This window comes from Microcaecilia unicolor, chromosome 6 (assembly GCF_901765095.1).
Source record: "Microcaecilia unicolor chromosome 6, aMicUni1.1, whole genome shotgun sequence".
In the NCBI taxonomy this organism is placed as follows: domain Eukaryota; kingdom Metazoa; phylum Chordata; class Amphibia; order Gymnophiona; family Siphonopidae; genus Microcaecilia; species Microcaecilia unicolor.
Genome location: NC_044036.1, coordinates 182,192,377 through 182,212,193, shown reverse-complemented (window position 1 = coordinate 182,212,193; position 19,817 = coordinate 182,192,377). Strand labels below are relative to the sequence as shown.

The following is a 19,817-nucleotide window of genomic DNA, read 5'->3' as shown; positions in this document are numbered from 1 at the left end:
GGTCAGGGAGCGGTTTTTTCTCCTGATTTTGTTTTAATGCTGCATAGGGCATACATGCTTAAAAGAGCTCTTCCACCGGGATCTTTGGACCCTCTGCTTGCCCCCCCCCCCCCCCCCCCCCCCCCCCCCGGTGGATCCTGGCCTTTTGGAGTTGGCTTTGTCTGTTTCTTATCCTCCTGATAAACGCAGAAGGGCTAATTCCCTTTCTGAGTGTGGCACACCCCCCTTTCCCCCACACCCGTGGTCGGGCTATGAGGATTCTGAGGGGTCTGGCAGAACTTCTTGGGCTGAGGAGCCAGAGTCGGGTGCAGAATTGCCACAGGAGCTTGATGATCCGTCTGCGGTGAGGATTTTCCACCGAGAGGAGCTGCCAGCGCTTATTTCAGATGCCTTACAAGCCCTCTCGATTGAAGATCCTGGGAGTGGCACAGCCTCCTCTGTTAATCCAAGGATGGCTAGTACCAGAAAGCCTGCTCGAGCCTTTCCTTTGCATGTCTCCATCCAAGAGCTTATTTCGGCTCAATGGGCTGACCCCGAGGGACCTTTGAAGGTTGCTAGGGCTATGGGGCAATTGTACCCTCTGAGTGAGGAACATTTGGCTCGCTTTGCAATGCCTAAAGTGGATGCCCTGGTCACGGCTGTGACAAAGAGAACTACCCTCCCTGTTGAAGGAGGTGTTGCCCTGAAGCATATTCAAGACCGCAGGCTTGATTCAGCTCTGAAGTGGTCCTTTGATTTGGCAGGTCTCACTGTTCGGGCGTCTGCATGCAGTTGTTATGCTGCTAGAGCCTGCCTGGCTTGGTTACTGCAGGCAGTGGAACAGCCCGGTGATGGAGCGGAGACCTTATCTGAAGTGGCTCCGCGGATGGAGTCGGCCTTGTCCTTTTTGGCTGCTGCCCTTTATGATATGGTCAGAGCTTCGGCTAAACAAATGGCTGTAGCAGTGATGGCTCGCCGCACTCTTTGGTTACGACATTGGCGGCGGACATGGCCTCTAAGCAAAGGTTGGTGAAGTTGCCCTTTCAAGGCCTTCTCCTGTTTGGTGAGGAGCTGGAAAACATTGTTAAAGGCCTGGGGGATTCCAAACCTCAGCGCTTGCCCGAAGATAGGCCGAAGCCTTCCTCTAAGGGCCAGGCGGTCCGCTCCTCTTTCAGACCTCGCTTCGTGAAGCTAGAAGGTCCCGCCCGGGGCATGCTGCTGGGTTCACTTCTTGTGCCCGCTTTCAGCAGAGAAACTCCTTTCGCTCGGACAAACGTTCTGCAGCTGCCGGTTCAAGGCCTGGAGTTCAAGGGCGACCCTCTCAATGATGGTGCGCCGGCCCCCTCCTCGTTTCCTGTCATCGGAGGAAGACTGTCAGGTTCTCAGGTTCAGAGCCCACGGGGCCGGGCTCTGGAACAAACGTGAGCCCTTGGGCTGCTGCCGAGGAGCGACAGCAGCAGGCAAAACCCACCAACCAACGCTGGGCAAGCACACCGGCAGGGACTGCAGGCACTGCCCAGCGAACCGGAACACATGGACTGGAATCCCCCGGACTGGAGGACACAGGACTGGAACACACACCGGACCGGAACACACTGGATTGGAGCGCACCAGACTGGAACACACCGGACCGGAACACACTGGACTGGAGCGCACCGGACCGGTCCACACAGCTTCACCTGCACTTAGCTACTAAGCCCCCCAGGAGTTGAGCTCCTGGGTTCGAGTGGACGACACAGGGACCAGGACTAGAACAAGCTGTAACTGAAGTGCACCTAACTCCTAAAGTGACCGAAAGTGTTCCTAAGCCCAGCACCAGCAGAAAAGCTCCTAAGCCCTCCACTAACAGCAGTGCTCCTACCAGAAACTAACAGGGGTGCCCCTACGCCCTACACTAACAGAAGTGCAGGGAAACCACAAGGGAAAAGGAAGGGAAGACAAATGCCAGACCTAACACTGGTACTTCCTAAGCACCAAGCTGCAGCAGCTAAACATGGGTTCTCACCCTGGTGCTTCCTAAGCACCCAGCTACAGCAGCTAAACACAGGTCACGAGGAAAAGCGAGGAAAGCCCAAGGAAACAAACAGGAAAGCCAAATACCCAAACAACAAAAGGTGCTTCCTAAACACTTACTAACAAGGGTGCTCCCAGCACCAAACTCCAGCACTGCACTAACAGCAGTGCTACACACCGTAGCAAAAGGGAAAGCAGAGGAGACAAAGGGAAAAACAGGGAAGTAACACACAAGTCTCAAGTGCACACTGCACTGCACTAAACTAACCTGGACCTAAAGCAAGTAGCCAGAAGAAAACGTTGCGAAGGCCCTGAAGGAAAGAACCCACTTCCTTATCAAGGCCCTCCCAGATGATGTCACTCTCCTTAGAGCCAGGCAGAACACATTCAAAACCCGAGAGGCCCAACCCACAACAGTGCAACACCGTGAAACACTTGAAGCCAGTACACCCAAAGAGAGTTAGAGCAACTCAGACCACACCCACAGCTGTAGTGAAGTGAGACAATTAACCCCATGCTGCTGGAAGCTGCCAGCATAGAGAGACAGAGCCAGCTCAGAAAGGACAGAGAAAAGAACCAGAAGCCAGCTAAGAAGCTGACCCCAGGAAAGAGGTAAGTTTGAGAGGGGTTCAGACCCCAATCATAACAGCACCTCTCCCTCAAGGCTCCCGTGTCCCCACGGGAGCTCCAGGTCTCAAAAGACAATTTAGGACTCCATGGGTAGCTGTGATGAAATCTCCCAATGGGTTTCACAACATAAATCTGGGCGGCTGGGCAGGACGTGACAAGTACATCTGGAACTAGGAAACCAGAATGGCTTTGGCCGCCACGAGGCACTTTAGAACGGCTGTTAGGCAGGATCAGAGTCTTGGATGCAACAAGTGGAGTTCTATTCAACAGGAACCATCTCCTGAAGGAGTCCACAACTTCCTTGACTTCCTGGTACTCCACTGTAGCAGCCAGAACTGGGCTAGAGCCCACACCCATCCTGGAATCTGAGGCCGGATAGGAACTCGAACAGGACTTCAGACTGGACCTTGCCTCTTGGCTGGAGCTGGAACTCAGGAGGGGTTCAACATCTTGGTTGAAGTGGGAACTCAGAGTAGACTCAGCATCTTGCCTGAGACTGCAATCTGATCCGGCCTCAGCATCTTGGCCGGAACTGCCACTCAATTCTGACTCAGCCTCTTGGCTGGATTCGGTACTCAGCGTAGACTCAGCATCTTGGCCGGAACTGCAACTTGACCCGGACTCAGCCTCTTGGCCGGAACTGCAACTTGACCCGGACTCAGCCTCTTGACCGGGACTGCAACTTGACCCGGATTCAGCATCTTGCCTGGGACTGGAACTCCAACTTGACCCGGACTCAGCATCTTGCCCGGGGCTGTAACTCAATTCTGATTCGGCATCTCGGCTGAACTCTGCACTCGGTGCAGACTCAGCACTCATCGTGGACCCGTCATCTTGGCTGGGCTCCGCACTCGGTGCAGACTCAGCACTCATCGTGGACTCATCATCTCGGCTGGGCTCTGCACTCGGTGTAGACTCGAAATCCCGGCTGGGACTGCAACTCGATCCAGACTCAGCATCTTGACTGGAACTGGAACTCGCTCCGGACTCAGCATCTTGGCCGGAACTGCAACTTGACCCAGACTCAGCATCTTGACTGGAACTAGAACTCGATCCAGACTCAGCATCTTGACTGGAACTGCTGCAACTTGATCCGGACTCAGCATCTTGGCCGGAACTGCAACTTGACCCGGACTCAGCATCTTGACCGGGACTGCAACTTGACCTGGACTCAGCATCTTGCCTGGAACTGGAACTCCAACTTGACCCGGACTCAGCATCTTGCCTGGGACTGTAATGCCAACTTGACCCGGGCTCAGCATCTTGACCCGGACGGCAACTCTCACCGGACTCAGCATCTTGGCCGGGACTGTAACTCAATTCTGATTCGGCATCTCGGCTGAACTCTGCACTCGGTGCAGACTCAGCACTCATCGTGGACTCGTCACCTTGGCTGGGCTCCGCACTCGGTGCAGACTCAGCACTCATCGTGGACTCATCATCTCGGCTGGGCTCTGCACTCGGTGTAGACTCAAAATCCCGGCTGGGACTGCAACTCGATCCAGACTCAGCATCTTGACTGGAACTGGAACTCGATCCAGACTCAGCATCTTGACTGGAACTGGAACTCGCTCCGGACTCAGCATCTTGGCCGGAACTGCAACTTGACCCAGACTCAGCATCTTGACTGGGACTGCAACTTGACCCGGACTCAGCCTCTTGACCGGGACTGCAACTTGACCCGGATTCAGCATCTTGCCTGGGACTGGAACTCCAACTTGACCTGGACTCAGCATCTTGCCTGGGACTGGAACTCCAACTTGACCCGGACTCAGCATCTTGACCGGGATGGCAACTCTTACCGGACTCAGCATCTTGGCCGGGACTGTAACTTGACCCGGACTCAGCATCTTGCCCGGGGCTGTAACTCAATTCTGATTCGGCATCTCGGCTGAACTCTGCACTCGGTGCAGACTCAGCACTCATCGTGGACCTGTCATCTTGGCTGGGCTCCGCACTCGGTGCAGACTCAGCACTCATCGTGGACTCATCATCTCGGCTGGGCTCTGCACTCGGTGTAGACTCGAAATCCCGGCTGGGACTGCAACTCAATCCAGACTCAGCATCTTGACTGGAACTGGAACTCGCTCCGGACTCAGCATCTTGGCCGGAACTGGAACTCGCTCCGGACTCAGCATCTTGGCCGGAACTGCAACTTGACCCGGACTCAGCATCTTGGCCGGAACTGCAACTTGACCCGGACTCAGCATCTTGACTGGAACTACAACTCGATCCAGACTCAGCATCTTGACTGGAACTGCAACTCGCTCCAGACTCAGCATCTTGACTGGAACTGCAACTCGATCCAGACTCAGCATCTTGACTGGAACTGCAACTCGATCCAGACTCAGCATCTTGGCTGCCACTGCTGCAACTTGATCCGGACTCAGCATCTTGGCTGCCACTGCTGCAACTCGGAGTGGACACAGCATCACGGCTGGCCTCAGCACTCGGTGTAGACTCAGCCCACAGCGTGGACTCAGCAGCTCAGCCAGGACTGGCACTTGGCCCGGGACTATTAAGCCACCTTCTTTCAGCTTGGGCCTCAGGAGTATCCCGCAGGGCTGGATCTGATAGGAGTTGGAAGCGGTAAAAGAACAGCTTGGTAGAGGGATCAATAGCAGAAACTGGGTTTTCTTCAAACCCAAGCCAGGAGACACGCTTTCTCTCTGCGGCAGCTTCAGGGGTATCCTTCAAGGCTGGATCAGACAAAAGGGCAACCCGGTACTCCTGGAGTGTCATAAACGGATCCAGCTCAAAAATGGGGTTGGAACTGGGATCCAAACTGGTACTAGGAGACTCAGTAGACAGAGCCACTTGAACTGGACGCAGAGACTTGGCTTGAAGCGCTGCTTGGACTGGAATCGGAGACTCGGTAGAAAGCATCCCTCGGACTGGACTCAGAGACTCGAATGGAAGCGCCACCTGAACTAGGATAGGAAGCTCGGTTCAAAGCGCCCTCTGGACTGGACTTGGAGGTTCGGTCAGAAGCATCCCTCGGACTGGACTCAGAGACTCGAATGGAAGCGCCACTTGAACTGGAGTCGGCGACTTGGTTAGGAGCATCCCTTGGACTAGGCTCCGAGGCTTGAGTGGAAGCGCCCCTTGAACTGGCATCGGAGGCTCGGTCAGCAGCGTCCCTCGGACTAGACTCTGAAGCTTGGCTGAACGCGCTGCTCGGACTGGATTCAGAGGCTTGTCTGGGTGCTCTGCTTGAATGGGACTGGACCCCTGCTGGGCCCAGAGCATGGAATTCCCAAGACGTCTCCTCTCAGCGACAGCTTCAGGAGTATCCCACAAAGCTGGATTCAAGACCAGGCTGCGGCGATATTCAGCGAGCGTAATAAAAGGGTCCATATCTGAAACTGGGTTTTCAGTGATTCCAAGCCATCGGACACGTTTTCTCTCAGCTGCCGCTTCAGGGGTCTTCTTCAAAACAGGATGAGACAAAAGTTTTCCACGATACTGACAAAGAGTCATAGAAGGATCAAGAACAACGATGGAGCTGGACCCCAGCTGGGTCAGCTGGGCGGGGGTTCTTGCCGGGCTCATGGCCGCAATCTGTCAGGTTCTCAGGTTCAGAGCCCACGGGGCCGGGCTCTGGAACAAACGTGAGCCCTTGGGCTGCTGCCGAGGAGCGACAGCAGCAGGCAAAACCCACCAACCAACGCTGGGCAAGCACACCGGCAGGGACTGCAGGCACTGCCCAGCGACCAGAACACATGGACTGGAATCCCCCGGACTGGAGGACACAGGACTGGAACACTGGACTGCAATCCCCCGGACTGGAGGACACAGGACTGGAACACACACTGGAGCGCACCAGACTGGAACACACCGGACCGGAACACACTGGACTGGAGCGCACCGGACTGGTCCACACAGCTTCACCTGCACTTAGCTACTAAGCCCCCCAGGAGTTGAGCTCCTGGGTTCGAGTAGCCGACAGGACTTACTGTACGGCACAGGGACCAGGACTAGAACAAACTGTAACTGAAGTGCACCTAACTCCTAAAGTGACCGAAAGTGTTCCTAAGCCCAGCACCAGCAGAAAAGCTCCTAAGCCCTCCACTAACAGCAGTGCTCCTACCAGAAACTAACAGGGGTGCCCCTACGCCCTACACTAACAGAAGTGCAGGGAAACCACAAGGGAAAAGGAAGGGAAGACAAATGCTAGACCTAACACTGGTACTTCCTAAGCACCAAGCTGCAGCAGCTAAACATTGGTTCTCACCCTGGTGCTTCCTAAGCACCCAGCTACAGCAGCTAAACACAGGTCACGAGGAAAAGCGAGGAAAGCTCAAGGAAACAAGCAGAAAAGCCAAATACCCAAACAACAAAAGGTGCTTCCTAAACACTTACTAACAAGGGTGCTCCCAGCACCAAACTCCAGCACTGCACTAACAGCAGTGCTACACACCGTAGCAAAAGGGAAAGCAGAGGAGACAAAGGGAAAAACAGGGAAGTAACATACAAGTCTGAAGTGCACACTGCACTGCACTAAACTAACCTGGACCTAAAGCAAGTAGCCAGAAGCAAACGTTGCGAAGGCCCTGAAGGAAAGAACCCACTTCCTTATCAAGGCCCTCCCAGATGATGTCACTCTCCCTAGAGCCAGGCAGAACACATTCAAACCCCGAGAGGCCCAACCCACAACAATGCAACACCGTGAAACACTTGAAGCCAGTACACCCAAAGAGAGTTAGAGCAACTCAGACCACACCCACAGCTGTAGTAAAGTGAGACAATTAAACCCATGCTGCTGGAAGCTGCCAGCACAGAGAGACAGAGCCAGCTCAGAAAGGGCAGAGAAAAGAACCAGAAGCCAGCTAAGAAGCTGACCCCAGGAAAGAGGTAAGTTTGAGAGGGGTTCAGACCCCAATCATAACAAAGACTTTCCCTCTTTTTCGAGGAGTGGGCCAAAATCTCCGCAGATCAGTGGGTCTTGGACCTGATCAGAGACGGATACCGAATAGAATTCGATGCCCCGGTGAGAGACGTGTTTGTGGAGTCCCGATGTGGTTCTGCCACCAAACAGGCGGCTGTAGAGGAGACTTTGCACAGTCTGTGCCAGATAGGGGCTGTGACCCCAGTGCCTCCCGCCGAACAAGGTCTAGGCTGCTACTCCATTTACTTTGTAGTGCCATGAAAAGGCGGGTCTTTTCGCCCGATCCTGGACTTAAAAGAGCTAAACAAGTCCTTGAGAGTGCGGCATTTTCACATGGAAACCCTGCGCTCCGTCATTGCGGCGGTACAGCCAGGAGATTGTCTCACGTCTCTGGACCTGAGAGAAGTTTACTTGCACATACCAATTTGGCCCCCGCACCAGAAGTTTCTGCGGTTTGCGGTGTTGGGAAAACATTTCCAGTTTCGGGCCTTGCCTTTTGGCCTCGCCACAGCTCCCCGAACCTTCTCCAAGGTAATGGTGGTAGTAGCTGCCTTTCTCAGGCCAGAGGGTATCCGGGTTCACCCGTACCTAGACGACTGGCTCATCAGAGCAGACTCAGAAAAAGAGAGTCATCTAGCTACAGCCAGAGTGGTTTCAGTCCTTCAATCTCTGGGCTGGGTCGTCAATATGGCCAAAAGTTACCTGACCCCCTCGCAATCTCTAGAATATTTGGGGGCCAGGTTTGACACAGCCTCGGGCTATGTGTTTCTTCCCGAGCAAAGGTGGTGCAAGCTTCAGAATCAGGTCCGTCTGCTCCTGAGGATGCCCCGCCCGCGAGCTTGGGACATTGTCCAGCTGTTGGGATCGATGACTGCCACCTTGGAAGTGGTGCCATGGGTGAGAGCGCACCTGAGACCTCTACAGTATTCTCTACTTCAACGATGGTCTCCAGTATCTCAGGATTATCAGTGCAGACTTTCTTGGCTCCCTGCGGCCCGCCTCAGTATGGGGTGGTGGCTCTCGGACAGCATGTTGCAGCGGGGAATGCCGTTGGCGCTCCCCGATTGGTGCCTAGTGGTGACAGATGCCAGCCTGAAGGGCTGGAGCGCACATTGCCAGGGGAAGCATGCCCAGGGTCTGTGGATGCCCGACGAGTCGGAGTGGTCTATCAACCGCCTGGAGTTGTAAGCGGTGTTTCTGGCTCTTCTGGCCTTTCAAGTGACCCTGGAAGGATTGGCTGTCCGAGTGATGTCGGACAACCCGACAGCAGTGGCCTACATAAATCGACAAGGCGGCACTCAGTGCAGAGCTCTAGCTGCGCAGGCCAAACAAATTTGCCACTGGGCCGAGCTGCATCTACAATCCCTGTCAGCAGCTCACATTGCAGGTCAGAGCAATGTGCAAGCATCAGATCGATCCAGCGGAGTGGGAACTAGCAGACGATGTATTCCTGCAGATATGTGCCAAATGGGGCAAGCCAGTGATGGATCTTATGGCGACCAGTTCCAATGCCAAAGTCCTGTGCTTCTTCAGCAGACGGAGGGATCCTCGCTCTGCCGGGTTGGATGCCTTGGCTCAACCCTGGCCCCTGGGCTTGCTGTGTGTCTTCCCTCCGTGGCCCTTGATAGGGCAAGTGCTCCTGCGGATTCGGCTGCATCCAGGAGAAGTGGTGCTCATCGCCCCGGATTGGCCCAGGAGGCCTTGGTATGCGGACCTCCGACAGATGCTGTTGGAGGCTCCCTTTCCGTTACCTCTGGTTCCGCACCTGTTGTCACAGGGTCCGGTGGCCATGGAGGACGCCTGCCGCTTTGGTCTTATGGCATGGCGATTGAGAGGGCGCAATTGAGAGATAAAGGCTACTCAAGGTAATTTCCACTCTCCTGCGGGCCCATAAGCGCTCCATTTCCGTGGCTTATGCCAGGATTTGGCGCCAGTTTGAAGTCTGGTGTGTTTCAAGAGCGCTTTCTCCGTTGCGGGCTCCTGTCTCGCCGATTCTGGACTTTTTGCAGGATGGTGTACACAAAGGCTTGGCCTATAATTCCCTGCGGGTGCAAGTGGCAGCATTGGCCTCCCTGCGTGGCAAGGTTGAAGGCGTGTCCTTAGCTGCTCATCCAGATGTGGCACGGTTTCTTAGAGGGGTGCTTCGGCTCCATCCTCCCGTGTGGGCACCTTGTCCAGCTTGGAACCTGGGGTTAGTATTGAAGGCCTTTCAGGGGGCTCCCTTTGAACCGCTTCGGCGTGCTTCAGAGAAAGATTTGACACTGAAGGCCGTCTTTTTATTGGCCATTACCTCGGCGAGACGGGTGTCAGAACTCCAGGCGCTGTCCTGTAGAGACCCTTTTCTGCAATTCTCAGAGTCAGGGGTCACGGTTCGGACCGTGCCTTCCTTCATGCCTAAGGTGGTTTCAGCGTTTCACCTAAACCAGCCTGTTTTCCTTCCCTCCTTTGTTGAGGAGGAGTTTCCAGATTAATTTGGGCAGTTGCACCTTTTGGATGTGCGCAGGACTCTGTTGCAGTATCTACGAATTACAAATTCTTTCAGGACCTCTGATCATCTTTTTGTGCTGTTTGCAGGTCCTCGCAGAGGGTCTTCAGCGTCTAAAGCCACTATTGCCCGTTGGCTCAAAGAAGCTATCTTTTCAGCATATCTGCTGTCTGGCCGGGCTCCGCCTGAAGCCTTTAAGGCACATTCCACAAGAGCGATTTTCTCTTCCTGGGCGGAAACTGGAGCACTATCTCTTCATGAGATTTGCAGTGTGGCAACATGGGCTTCTAAGCTCTCTTTCGCCCAACATTACAGGCTGGATGTGGCTGCCAGGAGGGATGCGCATTTTGGAGCACAGGTACTAGCACGTGGTGTGGCTTGTTCCCACCCTATATAGGGATTGCTTTGTTACATCCCATACGTAATGGCTTCATCTGCTTGATGACAAGGAAGGGAAAATTAGGTTCTTACCATGATAATTTTCTTTCCTTTAGTCATAGCAGATGAAGCCATAAGCCCTCCCTGTATGATTGTCTGTATTGCAGTGATTCTGATTTCAGGTGTTGTTCTTGTTTCCTGAAGTTATATTCCTTCCTTGGGGAGTCGGAAAACAGTCTTCAGGATTCTTGTTACAGTTATAGGAGGATGAGTTCATTCCCTCCAGTTCATGTTTTGGGAGGATGAGTTTATTCTCTCCAGGAGGATGCAAGTATTCCCTCCGTTTATACAAAGTGGAGGACGAGTTTATTCCCTCCAGGAGGATGAGTTCATTCCCTCCTTTTTTGAGTTCATGCCCTTGTTAAGGGGCCATCGTTCGCTGTGAGGAACGTTCACGTTATTTCCATTGCGGTTTGCCGTACTGCTTTGGAAGCTTCAAATACTGAAGAGGCAGTGGAGCTAGCTGGCCATGAGGCACTGTGAAAAGTTGAGTGCTCTCTATCTCCCCCTGGTGGTTGATGGACACAACCCATACGTAATGGCTTCATCTGCTATGACTAAAGGAAAGAAAATTATCATGGTAAGAACCTAATTTTCCTATTCAAACATTGTATTGCCTTGCTGTTGGAAAATTGTTAGAGATATAAACATAAGGTGCAGGATGTATACTTCTGTTAATCGTCAGTCGTGCACGATTCGGGATCTTTGATATAGCATAAGATTGTATATGTTGAATGAGAAGTATAAATGCAGAGTGGAATGACTGGAAATAGTGAGATTGTTGAAGGAAAAATGGCTAGGGTGATGGGAAATTGTTAAAAAATAGATAAAATATCATAAGAGCATAATAAAAATTTTAAAAATGTATATATCATAGTGGTGGTTACTATTGGGAGATAATAAATTTTCAGAGAGGCCAATTAGTGAGCATAACTCTCAGAGGGGTTCTTTTAAAAAGGTTCGGTAGTATTTTTAGTGTGCGTTAATGATTAGCATGCACTAAACGCTAGATACATCCATAGGAATATATGGGTGTCTCCAGTGTTTAAGGACCCTAAAGTTAGGCATATAAATCCTTTGAATATCAGGCTCCTTGTTTTTAACTGAATCCTGTGGCATAGAAAGGTACAATTTTTTTTTTAAAACCTTGGGGAGTTCTTGAAAGCAAAGTATACATGGGATCAGAAAATACACTTTTCACATGGAAACTTGCTGCAGAATTTCCCTTTAAAAGTTTGGGCTGGAGACTTTGCCCCTGTTTTGAAAAAGGGACAAAGTCCATGGCTGAAACCAGGCACAGGGATTTCAAAATGAATCCCCATACATGGACTGTCAATTCCACCCTGGATCTGCCTCTTTTGGCACAGGTAAAAGCCCCCAAACTAAAATAGCATGGGTGCTTTTACCTGGAGAGGTTGAAAAACATCTTTTAGTTTCCCATTTCCCCTTGAGAACTGTTTAGATTCCTGAGTAAAATCTTTGGAAATTTCCCCTCAGAAGTTCTAGTTAGGTTCACAAAGAGTGTCTTTGAGAAAGGAAGTGCTTAGTGATTAGAGCAATGGACTGAGAACCAGGAAAGCCAGGATTCAAATCCCACTCCTGCCACTAATACTCCATGTGACTTTGTTCAAGTCAGTGTTATCTCCCATTGCCTCAGGTACCCACTGAGATTGTTATTTCTTTGTGGCATGGACATATTGTACCTGAATATCACCATTGAAGAGTACTGTGTAGATTCACCACACTACATGTATTATATTGCAGATGGGATTAGAACTGAGATACAGGGAGATAAAATAACTCACACAATGGGGAGTTCTGATGCCTTCTGAATCATAGTCTGTTGCTGATATTCCTATTCTAGGCCTTCTTCCTGAGGATCTAGCAGCAGTGACTAGTCGCAGCAGTGACTAGTCACAGCCGTTTGACTGTAGCTCCTGGACCTGTTCACCTTAACTAGAAGGATTTACCTATCTCTTCCTATCCTCCCTAGATGTGAAAAAGATGCCCCTTGGCAAGCTAAGTAAGCAGCAGATTGCTAAAGGCTTTGAGGCCTTGGAGGAGATTGAAACTGCCTTGCAGAATCAGCAGCCCATTTCCCAGCTACAGGAGCTGTCCTCCCGCTTCTACACCATCATCCCTCACAGCTTTGGGCGCATGCGACCCCCTGTCATCAATACCAGTGAAGTCATCCAAGCCAAGAAGGACATGCTACTGGTAAGAGCCCCTTGGGTGGAAGGACAGATGAGGTGACTTTTAAATCTCAACATCTGGCTCTTCCTGATCAGATCCCTTCTGATTTTAACCATATTTTCCACAATTAACAAGTCCACATAGGTAAAATTGGTCTTTACTTCTATAAATCTTGCGTTTTAAATCTTTACCATCCTTTGTCCAGGTAACTTGGTCCACATAAAATTTTAGTGTGTCCAAATGTACTGGCCTTGGTATAAAATGTTGTGTGGCTGAATTTGTGCCGATGTTGATCGGCACAAATTCAAGGCCTAAACTTATCCGGGCAACGTTATCTGAAAATTTAGATCTTCAGTTAAGTTATGCACTCATCATCTCACCAGTTATTTTGGATTTAGCTTGCATCTTTTGATTGTAGCTACAGGTGACTTACGTTCAGATACAGTAGCTATTTCCTTGTCCCCAGAGGGCTTACAGTGTAAGGGGTCTAGTTACTAAGCTGAGAAAAGATAATAATGCAGGATTATTTTACCGCAATGCACGTTATCCCCGGGATTCTATATATCACGCCTTAATTTCCACATGGAAATCAAAAGCATATTCTATAACAGTGCATGTAATTTTAATTGTTTAACTAGCTAATCACTGTCAATTAGATGTTAAGCAATTATCAGCACAACTTGCTAAGTGTATTTTGTAATGTGGTGCGTGTAAATTCCAAGTCGCATAGTTGAAAAAGGGGGTGTGGCCATAGAGCATGGGTGTTTCTAAAATCTGTGCACGTTGTTATAGAATACACCCGCTCTGCGCCTAATTTAGGCGTTGGGATTTACGCCAAGTAAAACATGGCATAAATGGCCTCGACTAAATTTGGTCACGTAGAGAGGCGCTCGGCATATTCTATATACCATGTGGAAATTTAAGCCTATTCTATAAAATTTAGGTGTATTTTTTTCTGCCTGGAATTTTCAGGCGCCATATATAGAATCTAACCCTATATGCTTCACAGTGCATTATTATTTAGGAGGCAGTTGTATAAGTGGGGTTTCCTTTTAAGTGCCCTGACACTGCATGGAGAGAGCCTATTCTGTAACCAAATTCGGGCACCCTGCGCACCTAATATTTTTGCGCTTCAGTTACACCAGCCATATAATTTTGAATATTCTGTATGTCGGAGCCCCGCCCTTGTGTACCGCTTGTAGTTACGCACTTACGCACATCCTGTATAAAAGTCGTAGCGTTCTGTAACTTTACATGCGTAAGAGTTGTGTAAATGGAAGTGCTCTGTTATAGAATTTTCCTTATAAAATCATGCAAAGCAGCTCATTATTATGCAAAATGAATAACACATAGTATACCTTACCTTGATTTGTATCTGACATTTTCAGGGCACAGACCGTAGAAGTCTTGCCCAGCACTAGCCCCGCCTCCCAATCTCAGCTAAGCTTCTGAGGATCCATTCCTTCTGAATAGGATTCCTTTATGTTTATCCCACGCATGCTTGAATTCCCGCGGGAGGTAGTGGAGATGAAAACGGTAGCGGAATTCAAGCATGTGTGGGATAAACATAAAGGAATCCTGTTCAGAAGGAATGGATCCTCAGAAGCTTAGCTGAGATTGGGAGGCGGGGCTGGTGTTTGGGAGGCGGGGCTAGTGCTGGGCAAGACTTCTACAGTCTGTGCCCTGAAAATGGCAGATACAAATCAAGGTAAGGTATGCACAAGAAGTAGCACATATGAGTTTATCTTGTTGGGTAGACTAGATGGACCGTGCAGGTCTTTTTCTGCCGTCATCTACTATGTTACTATGAGGCATATTTTCAAAGCACTTTGGGAGGCTAAGTTCCATAGGTTTCTATGGAACTTTGGGAGGCTAAGTGCTTTGAAAATGAGCTTGTATGTGTTATTCATTTTGCACAATTTGCTTATTCATGAAAAAAATGCTCTCGGGGAGCAATTTAAAAGAGAAGGTACTTACTGAAAAGAACACACCCATCCCGTAATTCTCACAAAACTTGATCCCCTTTCAGAATAGTGCTTCCCTCCAGACTCCTACCCCTCCCCGCACCTGGTAGATAGTGGGAGGGCCATGTGTCTAGATTTGAAAACGCAATCTAAGCATGCGCTTTTTGTCTCCCCTGACTTAATGATTCCCTTGGAAACATGTCCTGACAGTGTGAGTAAAACTAGATGCTCTCTTTTACCCACATTGAGGGTAATTTTACAGAGGTATCTTCACACACATGTACAGGTAAATGCACGTAGAATGCCTCTTAGAAAAATTAGCCCATGCATAAAAATACAGGTGACAGCCAGAACACATGTACTTTTTATGTGACCCTGGTGTAGGTGAGTTTTGGGCAAAGTGTACAACTTACGCTCAAAATGCCAGTGCATGCAAATGATATGTAAATGCGGGCATTCAGTTACAGAACATATGCTGTACATACAAGGGGCTCTTCACAGGCTGTGGGGTTCAGCTGGTATGTACTGTACAAACGATGAACAATAGTAGCAATTCTTGCCTCACTCCTGCTGTTACCTTTCGGCAGGTCCTGGCAGATATTGAGCTGGCTCAGACTCTGCAGGCACAGAAGGTGAAGGACGAGGAAAAGGTGAAGGAGGAGGTAGTGCCTCACCCGCTGGATAAAGACTATGAGATTCTTAAGTGTGAGCTCTCCCTGCTCGATCCAAAGTCTGAGGAATACAAGGTATGACACAGAGCTAAGCACCACTGCGGGAACATCCTGCAAAAGTGTCACATGGAGCTTTCCTGCTGAAAGAGTGCACTGTGACCCATGACCTCATACATAAAGGGGTTGGTTTAGTACCGATCAGCTTCCTGAAGGGCAAAATTAGCGTTGAGGGCGGAGCTCCCAACGAAGCGTTTGGGAAACAGAAGCTTTCTGTTGAGCACACCCTCCAGTCCATGCTATAGCCCAGATAGGTGTTTTTGTATTTGATAAAAAAGCAAGAATACCATGTGTAAAGTATTGATTCAGTAGCGGAGGTTTTGACTGAGGAGCCTTTATCATGATCTCTATAGTGAAATGTGCTTGAGATTGATGACAGTCTGTAATTCACGGTTATATACAGTGAGTACAGAGTTTCTGAAGTCTTTCCTCCTTAAGTATTGCACTCTATATTCCTTCTTGCCTATATTATATAGCAGTAGTTCTCAGGGGCAATTCTGCAAAGTCACTAAAAATTAGGCGCTAAAATTTGCATGCTAAGCCTGTATTCTATAATGGCATATTGGTGCACATAAGCCATTATAGAATACTAGAGTAAGACTGGCATCAACATGCCTATTCTCCGAGGACAAGCAGGCTGCTTGTTCTCACGGACTGGGTTGACGTCCGCGGCAGCCCCCACCAACCGGAAGAAGCTTCGCGGGACGGTCGGCACGCAGGGCACGCCACCGCGCATGCGCGGCCGTCTTCCCGCCCGTGCGCGACCGCTCCCGCCAGTTACTTTTTTTCCGCGACTGGAGAGAGTTGTGCAATTGCCTCTCTCTCCGTTCAGCCGCCGGATTTTTCGACCGCGTTTACGCGGATCGTTGCTTTTGACCCGTTCGGTTCCTCTTTCTTTCTTTCTTTGTATTGTTAAAAAAAAAAAAAAAAAATAGATTTTCAGGCGTGTGGAGCACGCGCTCCCCCTTTTCCCTCGCTTCCAGCGGGGACGCTCGTTGCGGCCTAGTGGCCGCTCGGTCGGCTAGTTTTTTCGTGGTGTGATTTTAGCCACCATTGCCGACTTTGACTCGCCGACGCGATTTTTCCGTCGATGTCCTCGAAGGTCCCGAGTGGATTTAAAAAGTGTGGTCGCTGCGGCCGGCCGATCTCGCAGACCGACACCCACGCTTGGTGCCTCCAGTGCCTCGGGCCGGAGCACAATCTCAAGTCGTGCGCGCTGTGTCTCGGTCTCCGGAAACGGACTCAGGTTGCGAGGCAAGTTCTGCGGGACCGTCTTTTTGGAACTTGCGCCGGCCCCATCGACGTCGACCTCGACGGCATCGGGATCGAAGGCCGGTTCTTCGGTACCGGTATCGATGCCCTAGACATCGGCACCGATGGCAGCGACCCCAGGAGAACAGGTCCCGTCGGCCCGCCGGTCCGCCGTGAGAGTGGGGTTGAGAGGCCGCGTGGGCAGTCGGCCCCGTCACATCCCTCAGCTCGTGAGCCACGGGACCGAACCCTGTCGGACCCCGGTACCCTCGAGACCGAGGGGGATCGACCTATCCTCCCCTCCTGCCCCCGGCGCCGTGACGTGCACCGGAAAAAAGATAAGAAGCGCCGTCACCGGGAGCCCTCGGTGCACCCTGAAGAGGGAGTCGACGCCCGAAGCGTCATCGCAGAGAGAGAGATCTCCGTCGGTGGTGGAGGTACCGACGCGTCGGGGTTCCGGCACCTCGGTGCCGTCTCCTGGCCCCAGCAGCTTCTGGCACCGACACCCTTACCGGCCCCACCGCCTTTCCCGGCAGCGGCCTGGACGAGTGCTCCATAGCCATCCTTCCGGGGATCCTGGAAGGGCTGATGCGCCAGGCTGTGCCGGCGTCGGGGGTGCTTGCGCCCCCGGCGCCGATGACTGTGGCGCCGGCGAGCTCTAGCCCGGCGCCGGGGCTGTCGACACCGCCGCCGCTATGCGGTGCCGGTCTCGACCAGCCACGCAGGTGGAGTCTCCCGTCCGACGTCGATGGAGGGAGCTCCGTCCCCGCCAGCGCGGGAGTCCACCGCTCGACGACACCGAGACCTCGGTGCCTCGACGTCGAGCCGGGCCCGGTACCGGACTCAGTCTACATGAGCTAATGTCCGATACCGAGGATGAGGACTCGTGGGGGGAAGAGGAGACCCGAGATATTTCTCCTCAGAGGAGTCGTACGGGCCTTCCCTCGGGACCCCACGCCGTCACCGGAGAGGAAGCTCTCACCTCCTGAGAGTCTCTCCTTGCCTCCTTTGTGCGGGATATGTCTATAAGCATTCCCTTTCCCCGTGGTCTCTGTGGAAGAGCCGAGGGCCGAGATGCTCGAGGTCCTCGACTATCCATCACCACCTAGAGAGTCCTCCACGGTACCGCTTGCACAATGTCCTGAAGGAGACGCTGCTTCGGAACTGGGTGCGACCACTAACTAACCCACCATTCCCAAGAAAGCAGAGTCCCAGTACAGGATCCACTCTGACCCAGAGCTCATGCGGCCCCAGTTGCCCCATGACTCAGCGGTCGTGGATTCTGCTCTCAAGAGGGCACGGAGTTCGAGGGATACCGCCTCGGCGCCCCCGGGGCGGGAGCCTCGCACTCTGGACTCATTTGGGAGGAAGGCCTACCAATCCTCCATGCTCGTGACCCGCATCCAATCTTACCTGCTCTATATGCGCATCACATGCGGACCAATGTGCAACAGCTGGCGGACCTGGTCGATAAGCTCCCGCCGGGAGCAGTCCCAGGCCAATCCAGGAGGTGGGCAGCAGCTGAATGCGTGCAGAAAGTTCCTGTCCAGGGGATTTTTGACACCTGTGACGTGGCAGCTCGTGCTGCGGCCAAGGTATAGTGATGCGCAGGCCTCTCATGGCTGCGTGCCTCTGACCTGGACAACCGCACCCAGCAGAGACTGGCTGACGTCCCTTGCCGGGGGGATAATATTTTGGCGAGAAGGTCGAGCAGATGGTTGACCAACTGCATCAGCGGGAAACCGCTCTCGACAAGCTCTCCCACCGGGCGCCTTCAGCAACCCGCCCCCGCGGGTGCGGGCTTTTTTTTTCCCGGGCTCGGCAGGCTGCACCCTATTCTTTTGCGAAGCGTAGTACAACCAGCCGGCCCGAAGGCCTCGTCAGGCACAGGGACAGCCCCAGCGCGCATCGGTTCCCGTCAACAGCGTGCGCCTAAGCAGCCCCCTGCGCCTCCACAGGCAAAGCCGGGGACGGGCTTTTGACTGGATCCACGGGGAACATAGCCGCCCTACAAGTGTCCCGTACCGGACGACCTGCCGGTCGGAGGGAGGTTAAAATTTCTTTCACCAAAGGTGGCCTCTCATAACCTCCGACCAGTGGGTTCTCCAAATAGTGCGGTGCGGATTACTCCCTGAATTTGACCCTCCCTGCCTCCGGGAGCTCAGTCTTTCAGCTCCCATCACAAGCAGGTACTTGCAGAGGAACTCTCCGCCCTTCTCAGCGCAATATGCGGTCGAGACCCGTACCACCGGGCAGGAAGGGCAGGGATTCTATTCCAGGTACTTCCTTGTGGAAAAGAAAACAGGGGGGATGCGTCCCATCCTAGACCTGAGAGGCCTGAACAAATTCCTGGTCAAAGAAAAGTTCAGGATGCTTTCCTTGGGCACCCTTCTGCCAATGATTCAGAAAAACGATTGGCTATGTTCCCTGGATTTAAAGGACGCATACACTCACATCCCGATACTGCCAGCTCACAGACAGTATCTCAGATTCCGCCTGGGCGCACGGCACTTTCAGTATTGTGTGCTGCCCTTTGGGCTCGCCTCTGCCCCACGAGTGTTTACAAGTGCCTCGTGGTGGTAGCGCCCTACCTACGCAAAGCTGGGAGTGCACGTGTTCCCATATCTCGACGATTGGCTGGTCAAGAACACCTCGGAGGCAGGAGCCCTCCGGTCCATGCAGTGCACTATTCAACTTCTGGAGTTGCTGGGGTTTGTGATAAATTACCCAAAGTCCCATCTCCAGCCAACTCAGTCTCTGGAATTCATAGGAGCGCTGCTGAATTCCAGAAGGTTCAGGCCTACCTTCCCGAAGCGAGGGCCACCAATCTCTTGGCCCTGGCTTCGCAGACCAGAGCGTCTCAGCAGATCACAGCTTGGCAGATGTTGAGACTTCTGGGTCATATGGCCTCCACAGTTCATGTGACTCCCATGGCTCGTCTTCACATGAGATCTGCTCAATGGACCCCTAGCTTCCCAGTGGTTCCAAGCCACCGGAATCTAGAGGATGTCATCCGCCTCTCCACCAGTTGCCGCACTTCACTGCTCTGGTGGACCATACGGACCAATTTGACCCTGGGACGTCCATTCCAAATTCCGCAGCCCACGAAAGTGCTGACGACGGATGCATCCCGCCTGGGGTGGGGAGCTCATGTCGAGGGGCTTCACACCCAGGGTCTGTGGTCCCTCCAGGAAAAGGATCTGCATATCAACCTCCTGGAGCTCCGAGCGATCTGGAACGCACTGAAG

The 19,817-nt window shown here is 52.2% G+C and overlaps 1 protein-coding gene across 2 annotated transcripts in view; it reads left to right on the top strand.

Moving 5' to 3' along the window:
* The window catches only part of PARP3 (poly(ADP-ribose) polymerase family member 3), an 85,831-nt gene that overhangs the window by 45,568 nt on the left and 20,446 nt on the right, over positions 1 to 19,817 (top strand). For both annotated transcript variants that reach the window (XM_030206660.1, XM_030206659.1), the window contains exons 6-7: positions 12,427 to 12,650; positions 15,178 to 15,336. In XM_030206660.1, coding sequence (XP_030062520.1) covers positions 12,427 to 12,650; positions 15,178 to 15,336 — 383 coding nt within the window. The remainder of the gene's footprint in view (positions 1 to 12,426; positions 12,651 to 15,177; positions 15,337 to 19,817) is intronic.